Here is a 12,902-nt window from a genome sequence, read left to right as displayed (position 1 = left end):
TTATTTTTTTCCCAATACATTTACTCAGATTTGTCAGTTCTATATGTTTATGTTAAGATTAATATTCCATTTACACATGGAGCAGAGATGAAACACCTTGATCTTATCATGTTATTCTGACCCACTCCACATTTCAAAAGGCTCAGTTTGAGAAGTAAATTAGTCATAAATCCATTGATTTTTGTATATATTCTGCAGCTTAGGTTTTAAATTATTATTGTAAGCTTTGAGTTAATAAAGTGATATAACCTTATATTATGCAAATCGAAAAGTGATAACATCTTAATGGTTTTTTGTTTGTTTGTTTGTTTGTTTTTGTCTCCTAGGAGGGAGTGCCATGCCCAAAGAGGTAACTGGGCCAAATGCTACAGTTAAACATTCCCTCCTGCCAGATCGACAAATTGAAAGTCCACCCAAAAGGCCAAAGTCTGCTGAGGGGAAAACCTCTGGCAATGACCAGGTAAGGGTTTGTAGAAAATCAATTAAAAAATGCCAGTTTTTGCAGTGTGATTCCAAGCAACTTAAAGATTGTTTATTCTACCTGATCCTCAAAGTATTAGTAGTTTGTACAGGTTGACCATGGACAGATATTTTTCATCTAGTCAAACAAAAAAAAGTTTTTATGGAGTTTTGTGTTTATCTGTTTAGCTTTGTAGCTCTACACTTGGTGGAACTTGTCATTACATGTACAGTGAGCTAATAGCTAATGAGCCAGGATCATGAGCACTAATGAAATCTAACCTTCACTGTCACCGTGGGATGAGCTAATGGGAAGATACTTAACTGTAAGAAGTAAAAATGCTAAGCCAAGCATTTAGCAGTTGCTGGCGCCAGCTTTCATTCAAAGGGTTAAATGCATCCCACCATTCCCTCTCTGTCAGAGCTTTTTAACATCAAGCACAGAAGCCAGCCTTTGTGTTCTTAAGTGGAATAGCAGCACTAGCCTTAGGCCTCCCTCCCTGCTTCTTTTCCCTTTTTTGCATCTCTTTAAATTATATGTGTTTTTAAATTAGATTATGAAGTATTAGCTTGTCTGGTTCTGGGCCTTGCAAGGAGGGAGGACTTAGTCATTTCAGAAATGGATTCTATTAAAACAGGTGGTACAGAGTCTGCTTTGCTTAGAGTACTTCGTGTAATGAGGGCAAGACACAGCTTGGGAGGGTACACACCTTTATCATCTGTAATCTCCTGATGAGAAATTCTGGCCAATCGTGTTTTCTACTCATAAAATTGCATGACTTAAGAGACTTAAATGAATTACATAAAACACAGTTGATATACATTTTGTGTGTTGATGTGGGCTTCTGATTTTGGTGGAGAGAGATGAATATGTTAGGATGAGATGAAACAAGATTTCATTTTGTTTTGCAGACGTGTGATAAGTTTGGCCTCTAAATGTTGTTCATGAATAGCTTGACAGAACATTTTGTAGAGCGTAATGTCTGATGATTGATGCAAAATATATTTCTTTACTTAGACAAAAATCACTTTGTTGTTTTCCAGGTTCAGCAATGTCCATATTGCAACTATAGCAGTAAAGATGCCAACCGTATGCAGCTCCATGTGATGTCCCAGCATTCCATGCAGCCGGTGATCCGCTGTCCGTTATGCCAGGACGTCCTAAGCAACAAAATTCACTTACAGCTGCATCTTACACATCTTCATAGTGTGGCTCCTGACTGTGTGGAGAAGCTGATTCTGACGGTAGGGATTGTTAGTTGTGCATATACATAAAATCAAAATTTACATGTGTTTCTAGAATGCATTTCACAATTTAGCTAAATATTTTAAAAATATCCTGTGTAAAGGTTATATTTTTGTAATAATTAGGTCAGAAATAACTGGTCTTCCCTCCAGTCTTCTGTGTATTTTAGAACAATATTCTGTCTCATGCATTCAATATTTCCCCATATTATTATTATTATTATTATTATTATTATTATTATTATTATTATTATTATTATTATTATTCACTGGGTAGGTAAAATTCTGTATTTAAATTTTTGTTTTGTTTAAAATAAACAGGGTATGCTTTCTTGACATTCACTGTGTATACATGTACTATTTCATTAAGGTATTATAAATTAGTACTAATGACATTTCTTTGGTCTTCAAGGTTGTTGGACCTGATACAGCCACTTCAAATAGTGTAATGCATCCCCAGACAGGACAGGGAAAAACTGTGTCTTTAATGGATTCTCCTACTTCTCTTACTGATGGGTCAGGGAATTTTCAAGGTAAGCGAGTTGTGTTTGAAATGTTTTTCCTTGTGTAGTAATTAGTTGAAACTTATATATCTGAATGCATCCTTGTGTTTATTTATTAACTATAGACATGATCATCGAGGGCACTGTGAATAATACTGCAAACTGTTTTTTATTCTTGTAGGAAACATTTTAAAGGATGAGCTGATCAGTCAAGACAAGAGTGAATTAGACCTACAAGGTGAGGAAGTTAAGCCCCCAAAGGAGGCCTCAGAAGCCCCAGAGTGGAAGAGATCTGCTGGTTTAGGACATGACAGGAAGTCACCGGATAACCTACAAGACCACCTGAGTGAGCTCCAAAAACTCCATCAGCAACAACAGCAGCTCTCTGTATCTGATCGTCATGTCTACAAATATCGTTGCAACCACTGCAGCTTGGCATTTAAGACAATGCAGAAGCTTCAGATACATTCTCAGTACCATGCCATCAGAGCAGCAACTATGTGCAGCCTTTGCCAACGAAGCTTTAGGACATTCCTGGCCCTCAGAAAGCATTTGGAGAATGGACATCCTGAACTTAGTGAGGCTGAGGTACAACAGTTAATAGGAAATCTGCCACTGAATGGTGATATCACTGAGAGTGAGGCCAGGGCCTTAGAGGAAGCTCAGGCCTTTGAACATGACTTGGACAAAGATGATGATATTGACCAAGAAGAGAAACCCAGCCCTACAGGAAGTGACAGTAGCTCTCTACTAGATGACTTGGGAGCAGAACCAAAACGGACCTTGCCATTTAGAAAAGGGCCGAACTTTACAATGGAGAAATTTTTAGATCCCTCTCGACCTTATAAGTGCACAGTATGTAAAGAGTCCTTTACCCAGAAGAACATCCTTCTAGTGCACTATAATTCTGTTTCACACTTGCACAAATTGAAAAAGGTCCTTCAAGAGGCATCAAGCCCAGTTCCACCTGAGACAACCAACAGCATTGACAACAAACCATTCAAGTGCAGTATTTGTAATGTTGCCTACAGCCAAAGCTCCACTCTCGAAATTCATATGAGGTCAGTACTCCACCAGACCAAAGCTAGAACAGCCAAAACTGACATGAGCAGCAGCAGTATCCCTGGAAGCAGTGGTCCAGCACCTGCTAAAAGTCCAGGCCCAAGTGCACAAGGAAATACTAGCAACTCTGACACTGCTAGAAGTGGGACACCCTCCTCTAATAAAGAAAATAATGTAGAACCCAAAGAACCTAACAGCAACACTGCAAAACAAATGGCTACTCCAGACCATGTTTCAGCACAGGCAAGTAACCACCAGTCAGCACAGTCTTCAAGCCAGCTGCAGCTACAGCTTCAACATGAACTCCAGCAACAGGCCGCCTTCTTCCAGCCTCAGTTCCTCAACCCAGCTTTCTTTCCACATTTTCCAATGACCCCAGAAGCATTGCTGCAATTTCAACAGCCTCAGTTCCTCTTCCCCTTTTATATACCAGGAGCAGAGTTCAATATAAATCCAGAACTTGCGCTACACTCAGCAGCAGCTTTTGGGATGCCTGGCCTCACAGGATCATTCCTTGAGGACCTGAAGCAACAGATGCAACAGCAACACCAGTTACAACAGGCTCAAGCCCAGCAACAGGCTCAGCAACAACAACAGAGCCAAGCTTCTCATATACAGACACAAATCCAGCAGCAGAAAAACCAGCAACTTCAGAGCCACAAATCCAAAACAGAATCTAATCCTGTGTCAGTTTCAGAAATGCAACTGTCAGTAGAGGCAGAAGAACACTTAGAAAAACAAGAAAACAGGACAAAAATGGAAAATGTAGGAGATTCAGTGAGCGATGGAGTAAAAGACAAAGATACTAAAAAGTCCAAATTCTCAGAGCCACTGATTCCTCCTCCACGGATTGTGTCAGGAGCAAGGGGTAATGCAGCCAAAGCTTTATTAGAGAACTTTGGATTTGAGTTGGTCATCCAGTACAATGAAAACAGACAGAAAAACCAAAAGAAAAACAAAGATGGAGTTGAACAAGTGGAGATGAACACTGATAAGCTTGAGTGTGGGATGTGTGGAAAACTATTCTCTAATATGCTCATTCTCAAAAGCCACCAGGAACATGTGCACAGTCAGTTTTTCCCATATGTTGAACTTGAAAAGTTTGCCCAACAGTACAGAGAGGCTTATGACAAACTCTATCCAATAAACCCTGCTTCACCTGAGACTCCTCCACCGCCACCTCCACCTCCCCCTCCCCCTCCTCCACCCCCGAGTGCTCCACCTCCAGTACCAGCTCCTCAGCCTCCTCCTTCAGTAACAAAGCCTCAAACACCAGCACCTTCACCAATTCCTGTTGCTCACCAGACTGCACATCAACCCTCTGTCCAAACCCAGCCCCCCCAGCCACCGCCGCCTCCTCCACCACCTACTGCCCCACCTGCACCACCTCAAGTCCAGCTTCCTGTTCCTTTAGATCTGCCACTTTTTCCACCTTTAATGATGCAGTCTGTTCAGCACCCAGGATTGCCTCCTCAGCTAGCCTTGCAGCTACCCACTATGGACTCACTTTCTACAGACCTTACACAACTCTGCCAGCAGCAGTTGGGTCTTGATCCAAACTTTCTCCGCCAATCTCAGTTTAAGCGACCACGCACTCGTATAACTGATGAGCAGCTTAAAATTCTTCGTGCAAACTTTGATATCAACAATTCTCCTAATGAAGAGCAAATTCAAGAGATGTCAGAGAAGTCTGGTCTGCCTCAAAAAGTCATAAAGCACTGGTTCCGTAACACTCTTTTCAAAGAAAGGCAGAGGAGTAAAGACTCTCCATACAATTTCAACATTCCTCCAATTACTACATTGGAAGATATTAGAATGGAGCCTCAAGTCAGTGCACATGAGTACTATAGAACTGACTCAGCCATTAACAAGAGGTCCTCCAGAACCAGATTCACTGATTACCAATTGAGGGTACTTCAAGATTTCTTTGACACTAATGCCTATCCTAAGGACGATGAGATTGAGCAGCTCTCAACTGTCCTCAACTTACCAACACGTGTCATTGTGGTGTGGTTCCAAAATGCCCGCCAGAAAGCTCGTAAGAGCTATGAGAACCAGGCAGATTCTAAAGATAATGAGAAAAAAGAGTTGACCAACGAGCGATACATCAGAACCAGTAACATGCAGTACCAGTGTAAAAAATGCAACATTGTGTTCCCACGCATCTTTGACCTTATCACTCACCAGAAAAAACTGTGTTATAAGGATGAAGATGAGGAATGTAATGAGGACAACGTCTGCGAGGAATATATAGATAATACTGAACAAGTTTTGATCAAGGGTATCCACGTACCTTTAGAGTTACCAAAACAATCGCAAACAGGAACTGCAACCAGCTCTGGCTCAAGCTCGCCTGTGATGGCCTCTCCTCGTACTACAATGGGAAAAACTTCCCCCAAGCCAGATATTCCAACTGAAACAGAACTAAAACAAGCTGACACTGCCCCCTCACCAGTAGTTAAGTCACTACCAGAACCTAGACCTTCCAAAGCTTGCACACCTCAGCCACCTCCTCAGAAAGTTCCTCAACCACAATTGTCAAGACCACATTCCCAGCCTCAGGCAGCTACAGTGCCCTCAAGCCCACTTTCCCTGGCACTTTCCTCACTCACCAACAGTCTGCCCCACCAGATGCTTCAGTATCAATGTGAACAGTGTAAAATTGCATTCCCTACTGTGGAGTTATGGCAGGAACACCAGCACATGCATTTCTTGGCTGCCCAGAACCAATTTCTTCACTCTCAGTTTCTTGAAAGACCCATTGATATGCCATATATGATATTTGATCCAAACAACCCCCTAATGGCTAGCCAGTTATTATCTGGGGGGCTCTCCCAAATGCCCTCTCAGAGTAGCTCTAGTATGGCATCAGCCACAGGCTCTGGAGCCATGAAGAGAAAACTGGATGACAAAGAGGAAAATGCTAATGATAAAGAGGGTGGAAACAGTAGTGAAGAACAACACAGAGATAAACGTTTGAGAACCACCATCACACCCGAACAATTAGAGATCCTTTACGACAAATATCTTCTTGACTCTAATCCAACAAGGAAGATGCTCGACCACATTGCACGAGAGGTTGGCTTGAAAAAAAGAGTTGTGCAAGTCTGGTTTCAAAACACTCGTGCAAGAGAGAGAAAGGGGCAGTTTAGGGCTATAGGGCCATCACAGTCCCATAAGAAATGTCCATTTTGCAGAGCACTGTTTAAGGCTAAATCTGCTTTAGATAGTCACATACGATCAAGACACTGGCATGAGGCAAAGCAGGCAGGCTTTAGCTTGCCACCAAGCCCAATGATGAATCAAGACAATGAAAGAGGTGAAAGTCCAAATAAGTATAATTTCTTTGACTACCCACAGCTGCCTATTAAGACTGAGCCAAATGAGTTTGATCTGCCTGCTGCATCCTCAACTCCAGTCAAACCATCTGAGGCGCAAGTAAAAAACTTCTTAAGCCCTTCATCCTTAAAAGCTGAAAACTGTGATGAACCTGAAGGGCCTAATAATAATTCAGCAGAAACTTCATCTTATGATCTCAGTAAGATGGACTTTGATGAGACATCATCAATTAATACAGCCATTAGTGATGCTACAACTGGTGATGAGTATAATAACAATGAGGTTGAGAGCCTAACTGCTAATGGAGGAGACAAGCTTAGTGACAACAAAAAAGGCCTGGTGCCAAATTTTGATGTTGGTAATGAAAGGTTCCAGTTCAGCATGGTGAGCCCTGCTCTCAGCTTCTCTGGAAAAGACTGTGACTCTTATTTTAGCTCTAGAGATGACGACATGGATGAAAACAATGACAGGAGTGAATCATCAAGCCTTGCTGATCCCAGTTCTCCTAGTCCCTTTGGGGCGGGTAACCCTTTCAACAAATCTGGAAAAGTTAACAATAGTGGAGAGCGGCCAGGCCACAAACGTTTTAGGACCCAGATGAGTAACCTTCAACTTAAAGTGCTCAAAGCCTGTTTTAGTGACTATCGCACTCCTACAATGCAAGAGTGTGAAATGCTGGGCAATGAGATTGGACTTCCAAAACGTGTTGTCCAGGTGTGGTTCCAGAATGCCCGTGCTAAAGAAAAGAAATTCAAGATTAACATTGGAAAGCCATTCATGATAAGTCAAGGTTCACCAGAAGGACCCAGAACTGAGTGTACCCTGTGTGGCGTAAAGTACACTGCCCGGATGTCTGTTAGAGACCACATCTTCTCTAAGCAGCACATTGCAAAAGTGCAAGAAACTTTAGGAAACCAGGTGGATAGAGAAAAGGACTACCTAGCACCAACCACTGTCCGTCAGCTAATGGCCCAGCAAGAGCTAGATCGTATGAAAAAAGCTGGTGAGGGACTCAGTCTACCTAGCCAGCAGCAACAGACTTCAGTGGATAACAACAGTGCACTTCACGGACTCAGCCTGCCCTCAGGCTATCCAGGGTTATCTGGCCTTCCACCAGTGTTGCTACCTGGAGTAAATGGACCATCATCTCTTCCTGTTTTCCCACCCAATACACCTGGTGAGTTAGTATGACAAACATTAAAAAAAAAAAAAAAAAAAAAAAAAACAGACTAGGAGCTTTATGAACTGAACTCTATTGTGCACTGTTTTATTTTACAATGTTATTGTTATTCTGTATTAAAATGTTTTTTCAAAAAATATTTTTGAAACTAATGTAATAATTTTAAAGAATGGTGGTAGTAAGAGCATGCATAATGTCAACTTCAAAGTTGAACAGCTAATTGCAAAATTAGAGACATTTTTGCCAAATCACCTAAGTAATGTTTTTGTTTTTCTTTGCTTCCCCCTATTTTAGGTTTGTTATTTTTAAATTTAAAATGTTCTAACTTTTAATTTATTTTAAAGCGCATGTGACAGTTTTGATCCATAACAAAATCTTAGCAAGAAAGTTAAAAACTCAGCCAGTGAAAGCATATTTATCTTATACAAATAAAGTTCCACAGTGATTTGGCTTTGACTATTTAAATATTGAATATTTCCATATTTATATACCACTGTATTTCAGCTTTAGCGTCTCCTGGTGCGGGCATGCTTGGGTTCCCTACACCAGCCACCCCCTCTCCTGCCATGTCTCTCAGCACTACCCCATCCAAGACTATTCTGCAGACTCCACCTCCTCCTCCTCCTCCACCACCTCCTCTTCCTCCTCCTGTTCCCTCCACACCTTTGGCAACAGTAAACCATACAGAGCAGCAAGGCAAAGACTCAGAGAGAGACAACGTCAAGAAACCAGGAGACAAGCCACATCAAATGAAGGTAAAGGACAGAGAGAATGAGAGCGGCTCACGCCCAGACACCCCCAGCATGGCCAAAACAAGGGAGAAACAATGTCAAGCACCAGGGAAACCAGGAAGTGAGACTGCCCTGGATGCTTCACAGCTTCAAGCACTTCAGAATGCTCTTGCTGCTGGTGATCCCAGCTCTTTTCTGGGAGGACAGTTCTTGCCCTATTTTCTCCCTGGATTTCCCAATTGCTTTTCTCCACAGCTTCCCAGAGGAGTTCAGACGGGGGGCTATTTTCCACCACTGTGTGGATTGGAAAGCCTGTTTCCATATGGCCCAGCAGCAGTTCCACAAGCTGCCATGGCTGCTGGTCTCTCCCCAACTGCTCTCTTGCAACAGTACCAGCAGTACCACCAGTCCCTCCAGGATTCACTGCAAAAGCAACAACAGCAGCAGCAGAAACAACTTGAGCAGCAGCAGAAACAACACCTTGAACAGCAACAGCAACAGAGACCAACCCCCGTGAAGACACCTCAGAGCATACAGAGCACTACAACCAACTCCTTCAAACCAAAAGAAGCTAAAGAAGCTAAGGATGACAGCAACCAAGGCTCTTCAACAGAAAGCACAAAAGAAGAACCGAAAACAGAAACCAAAAGTACCATGGATTTTCCAGATGCTTTTATTGTACCATCTGTCAAGCATGAATTTATATGCAGGAAGTGCCAGATGATTTTTGCTGATGAAGATTCAGTGGTACGTCATCAGAAGTCTTTCTGTTACTTCGGACATCCTTTTACTGACCCGCAAGAAACAGTGCTTCGAAAAGCAGTGAGCAACTACACTTGTGTTGCCTGCAATGTGGTTGTTAATGGGAATGAAGCACTTGGCCAACACCTTCAGTCGAGCTTGCACAAAGAGAAAACAATCAAACAAGCAATGAGAAATGCCAAAGAGCATACTAGATTATTACCTCACTCTGTTTGCTCCCCTACTCCTAACACCACATCTACCTCGCAGTCTGCAGCTTCTTCTAATAACACCTTTCCTCATCTCTCTCGCTTGTCCATGAAGTCCTGGCCAAATGTCCTGTTCCAGGCCACCACAGCCCGGAAAGCTGCTTCCTCTTCCCCGTCTGCCTCCCCCCCTCCTCCCCTCTCCTCACCCTCAACGGTTACCTCAACTTCCTGCAGCACCTCAGGGGTTCCAACCTCACTACCCGCCGAGAGTTGTTCAGATGAGTCTGACAATGAGCTAAGCCAGAAGCTGGATGACTTAGATAATGCGTTGGAAGTCAAGGCTAAGACGGCCTCCGGCCTAGACGCGAGCTTCAGTAGTATCAGAATGGATATGTTCAGTGTGTAGGTGTGACAAAAGGATCCCTTGCTTAAAGAAAAAAATAAGACTTTTTAAACTGCAGTTCCAAAGTTTCTCTTAACCCAAAAAAATTACAGTACCAAATGATTGACTCAGGATTGTTTTTCCCATATTGATATGCTGGCAAGATATTGATTGATTTTTGTTATGGACAGAACTGTTGCAGATGCTTGACTGAGCTTATATTGTATACAAAAACATGGAGTAGGAAAAAAATCTCACAAGTTCCCTTGGGGAGCTTGTTTCAAGCCAAAAACTCTCACGATAGCAAATTGCACCTCAGCTGGATTGTTTTCCAAATGCTAGCATGTACTGTATGGGATGACGATCCAGAACCCTCAAAGAGAATCTCTCTTAGTTTAGATAGGTGTAATTCAGTAGCTTTAAATTCTCAGGTCAGAACATAACATTTCTCATTTGTTAAAGCAGCACCAAGCCTGGGTACACTTGGCTTATAACCAAAACATGTCAAGCTTTATCGGACGCATTTCCTTGATGTGTATAGAGTACCAAGAGACATTACTGTTACAATGGACAATGTGCATATCCTTTTAGTTTTGCCCTACAAAGACAGTATGGTTTTGCCACTGAGGGAATTTAGAATGCTGAAGTAAATGTGTATGATGCCCCTGTGTTTGCCAGTTTGTATTACAACAAGCTGTATCTATTTCCCACCCCCTTTTTTTCTTGTAGTATACTAATCTGTGCCAACTCTTACCTTCTCACTTTTACCTCTGCTCACACCCTTTTCTGAAGAGGTAATAACTCTAGTTTTGATAGACTCTCTCGGATTATGTGAATATAACATTTTTCATTTGTGAATTGCTGTACTGTTACGGTACCTGCTTGTGTCTGAACTATAGTGCACTTAATTTGTTTTTATTTGTCTTTTTATTATTTGAGTAGGCCATTTGTTAATTTAATAGATTTTTTTTTTTTTTTCGTTTGTATGTATGTATGTAAGTATGTATGTGTTTTAGTTATTATTTGTGTCTGTTGCAGCAGCAAATTGGTCCATATTTGTTACAGGATTGATGCCTAACAATCTAGAGACCTATTTAACAATTGGTGCATCAAAGAAAGCAGTACTGTATACTTGAAACTGTTAAGGTACAAGTTGGTCACAATGTTAAAAAAGATATATTAATTTGCTATGCGTTGGCAAATATGCTGCTTTACGAGGGGGACAACAGCATTTGTGTTTAATATTAACATTAACATTTTTTTAATGTACTTGCAGGATTTAAAACAGTGTTAAACCTATACGCAGCCATTTAGTGCATAGGTTAACGTCCTCTCATCAAGTTTTTTGGCACTTCTGATTTTCCACAGTGAAACACAACATTAGAATTTTCCCACGTTCAATGGTTTCAACATTGCAGAGTATTATCTTACATTTGCTGCTACTGTGTAATGTTAATTTAGCTGCCATAAATTCTCTCAGTTTCAACCAGTCAAAATACTGATTCATTTTTGCTTTAGCTCCTTTTTTGTTTTTGTTTTTCTTTTTTGTGGAACTAAGAATGTGAAAGCTTTCAAAGGGTGTTCAATTTTTACAAATCACTTTCTAGTTTGGTAACCAGTGTAATTCATTCCAAAGTAACAGAAGGCTATTTGTATGAAAGAAAAAGGCTTGTGAACAAAGAAAGCTGAGCTGTTGTACATATTCGTAGTTGGCTGTGCATGGTACAAATTTATTAATATGAAGAAATGCAAAAATGTATTGCTTTTGGTATTTCCTATTCTGAAATGAGCAAGTAGCATGTAATGCAACTGTTTGACAGGTTAAATCAAATCATGCTTAGTTATTGTTTCAAACAATAAAATCAATTGACATTTCTTTTTGTTTTATAATTGTAAAGGTGATTTTTTTTCAAAGTTTTTAAGCAAAACATTTGTTTTTAATTTTGTGTGAGCTTTTTAAATGTCATTACTTAGATTTTTAGTATTTTACATTTACTTTATTCCTGAAGACACTTTTTGATTGTGTTTCATGTGAGACATCCTGGCCTCCCAAGGTGCAATTCTGCCATTGTACAAACATAAGCGACTGTCCTAATTCCAAAGGCTTTCACAACTCTGGCTTTTTGCCTTTCCCCACTTTGTGGCTCAGCATTATAAGACTGAACTGTCAGCTAGCATCATGTGCTAAGATGCTAGCATCAGACAGGACACTTCCCACACAAAGGACTGGTAAAAGCTATGAAACCAACTAAAAGGATGGTCCAACAATATAACTGTACATATATATTGCAACTGCACAGCAGCCAAAAAGAAAAAAAAAGGAACTTTAAAAAAAAAAAAAAAAAAAACTGGATGGATTGTGTCATGTTTATCGGGACAGCCTTCAAAAGGTTGAAATTGGAATTGCTCTTCTGGATGTCAAAGGGATTTTCATGGCGCAATCATATCCTACACAATATGTACTCTACAACATCTGGGTTACATAGGAAATGCACCCTGAGGTTTTAATAAGAAGAAGCCCCTATGGCTAAAACTTTAAATAAACTAAACCAAAAATGTTATTGATGTTTTATATATAGAGAGTAGTCGCATTAGTTTTTGTTACTGTACTGTTTGAGGTCTCAACTGTACCGTATCACGGTAATAACATGGTTTTGAAACTTTTTTTTAATTTTGTCACAGACCTGTTGTCATAGTTGAAATGACGTTTATTGTAGATGGTATTTGAACAACTTCTGGAAATAGTTCATCAAGTATGTTTGTTGCTCATTGTTGTGATACATTAAAAACTGTATCTGCAAACCAGTTTGGTCTCAACAAGTATCATTTGTCGATTCATTTTAGAAAACTTTGATATTGCTATCATCCATATATTTTCCCTACATTTTTATCAGATGTACTTTCTAGTCATTTTAACGTGGTCTCGAGTTACAGTTTTTCCCATCTGAAGGTCCTTCAATGGTTTTCTTTGAACTGTGGTTGCTTTTTAACTAGTTTTCAGTTCTACCACCTAACCATACTTGAGGAAGGAACTTTGAGTTGTTTTTCTTT

The 12,902-nt window shown here is 40.6% G+C and overlaps 1 protein-coding gene across 3 annotated transcripts in view; it reads left to right on the top strand.

Annotated features, from left to right (window-relative positions):
• Positions 1–12,656, top strand: part of zfhx4 (zinc finger homeobox 4) — an 81,585-nt gene extending 68,929 nt beyond the window's left edge. For all 3 annotated transcript variants that reach the window (XM_017428407.3, XM_017428409.3, XM_037973076.1), the window contains exons 8-12: positions 327–460; positions 1,504–1,704; positions 2,117–2,237; positions 2,389–7,785; positions 8,293–12,656. In XM_017428407.3, coding sequence (XP_017283896.1) covers positions 327–460; positions 1,504–1,704; positions 2,117–2,237; positions 2,389–7,785; positions 8,293–9,875 — 7,436 coding nt within the window. In that variant the 3' untranslated portion in view covers positions 9,876–12,656. The remainder of the gene's footprint in view (positions 1–326; positions 461–1,503; positions 1,705–2,116; positions 2,238–2,388; positions 7,786–8,292) is intronic.
• The last annotated feature ends 246 nt before the right edge of the window (positions 12,657–12,902 follow it).

Source organism: Kryptolebias marmoratus, linkage group LG21 (genome assembly GCF_001649575.2).
Source record: "Kryptolebias marmoratus isolate JLee-2015 linkage group LG21, ASM164957v2, whole genome shotgun sequence".
NCBI lineage: Eukaryota > Metazoa > Chordata > Actinopteri > Cyprinodontiformes > Rivulidae > Kryptolebias > Kryptolebias marmoratus.
The sequence above is the reverse complement of the archived record's forward strand: the minus strand, read 5'-3'. Positions and strand labels throughout refer to the sequence as shown.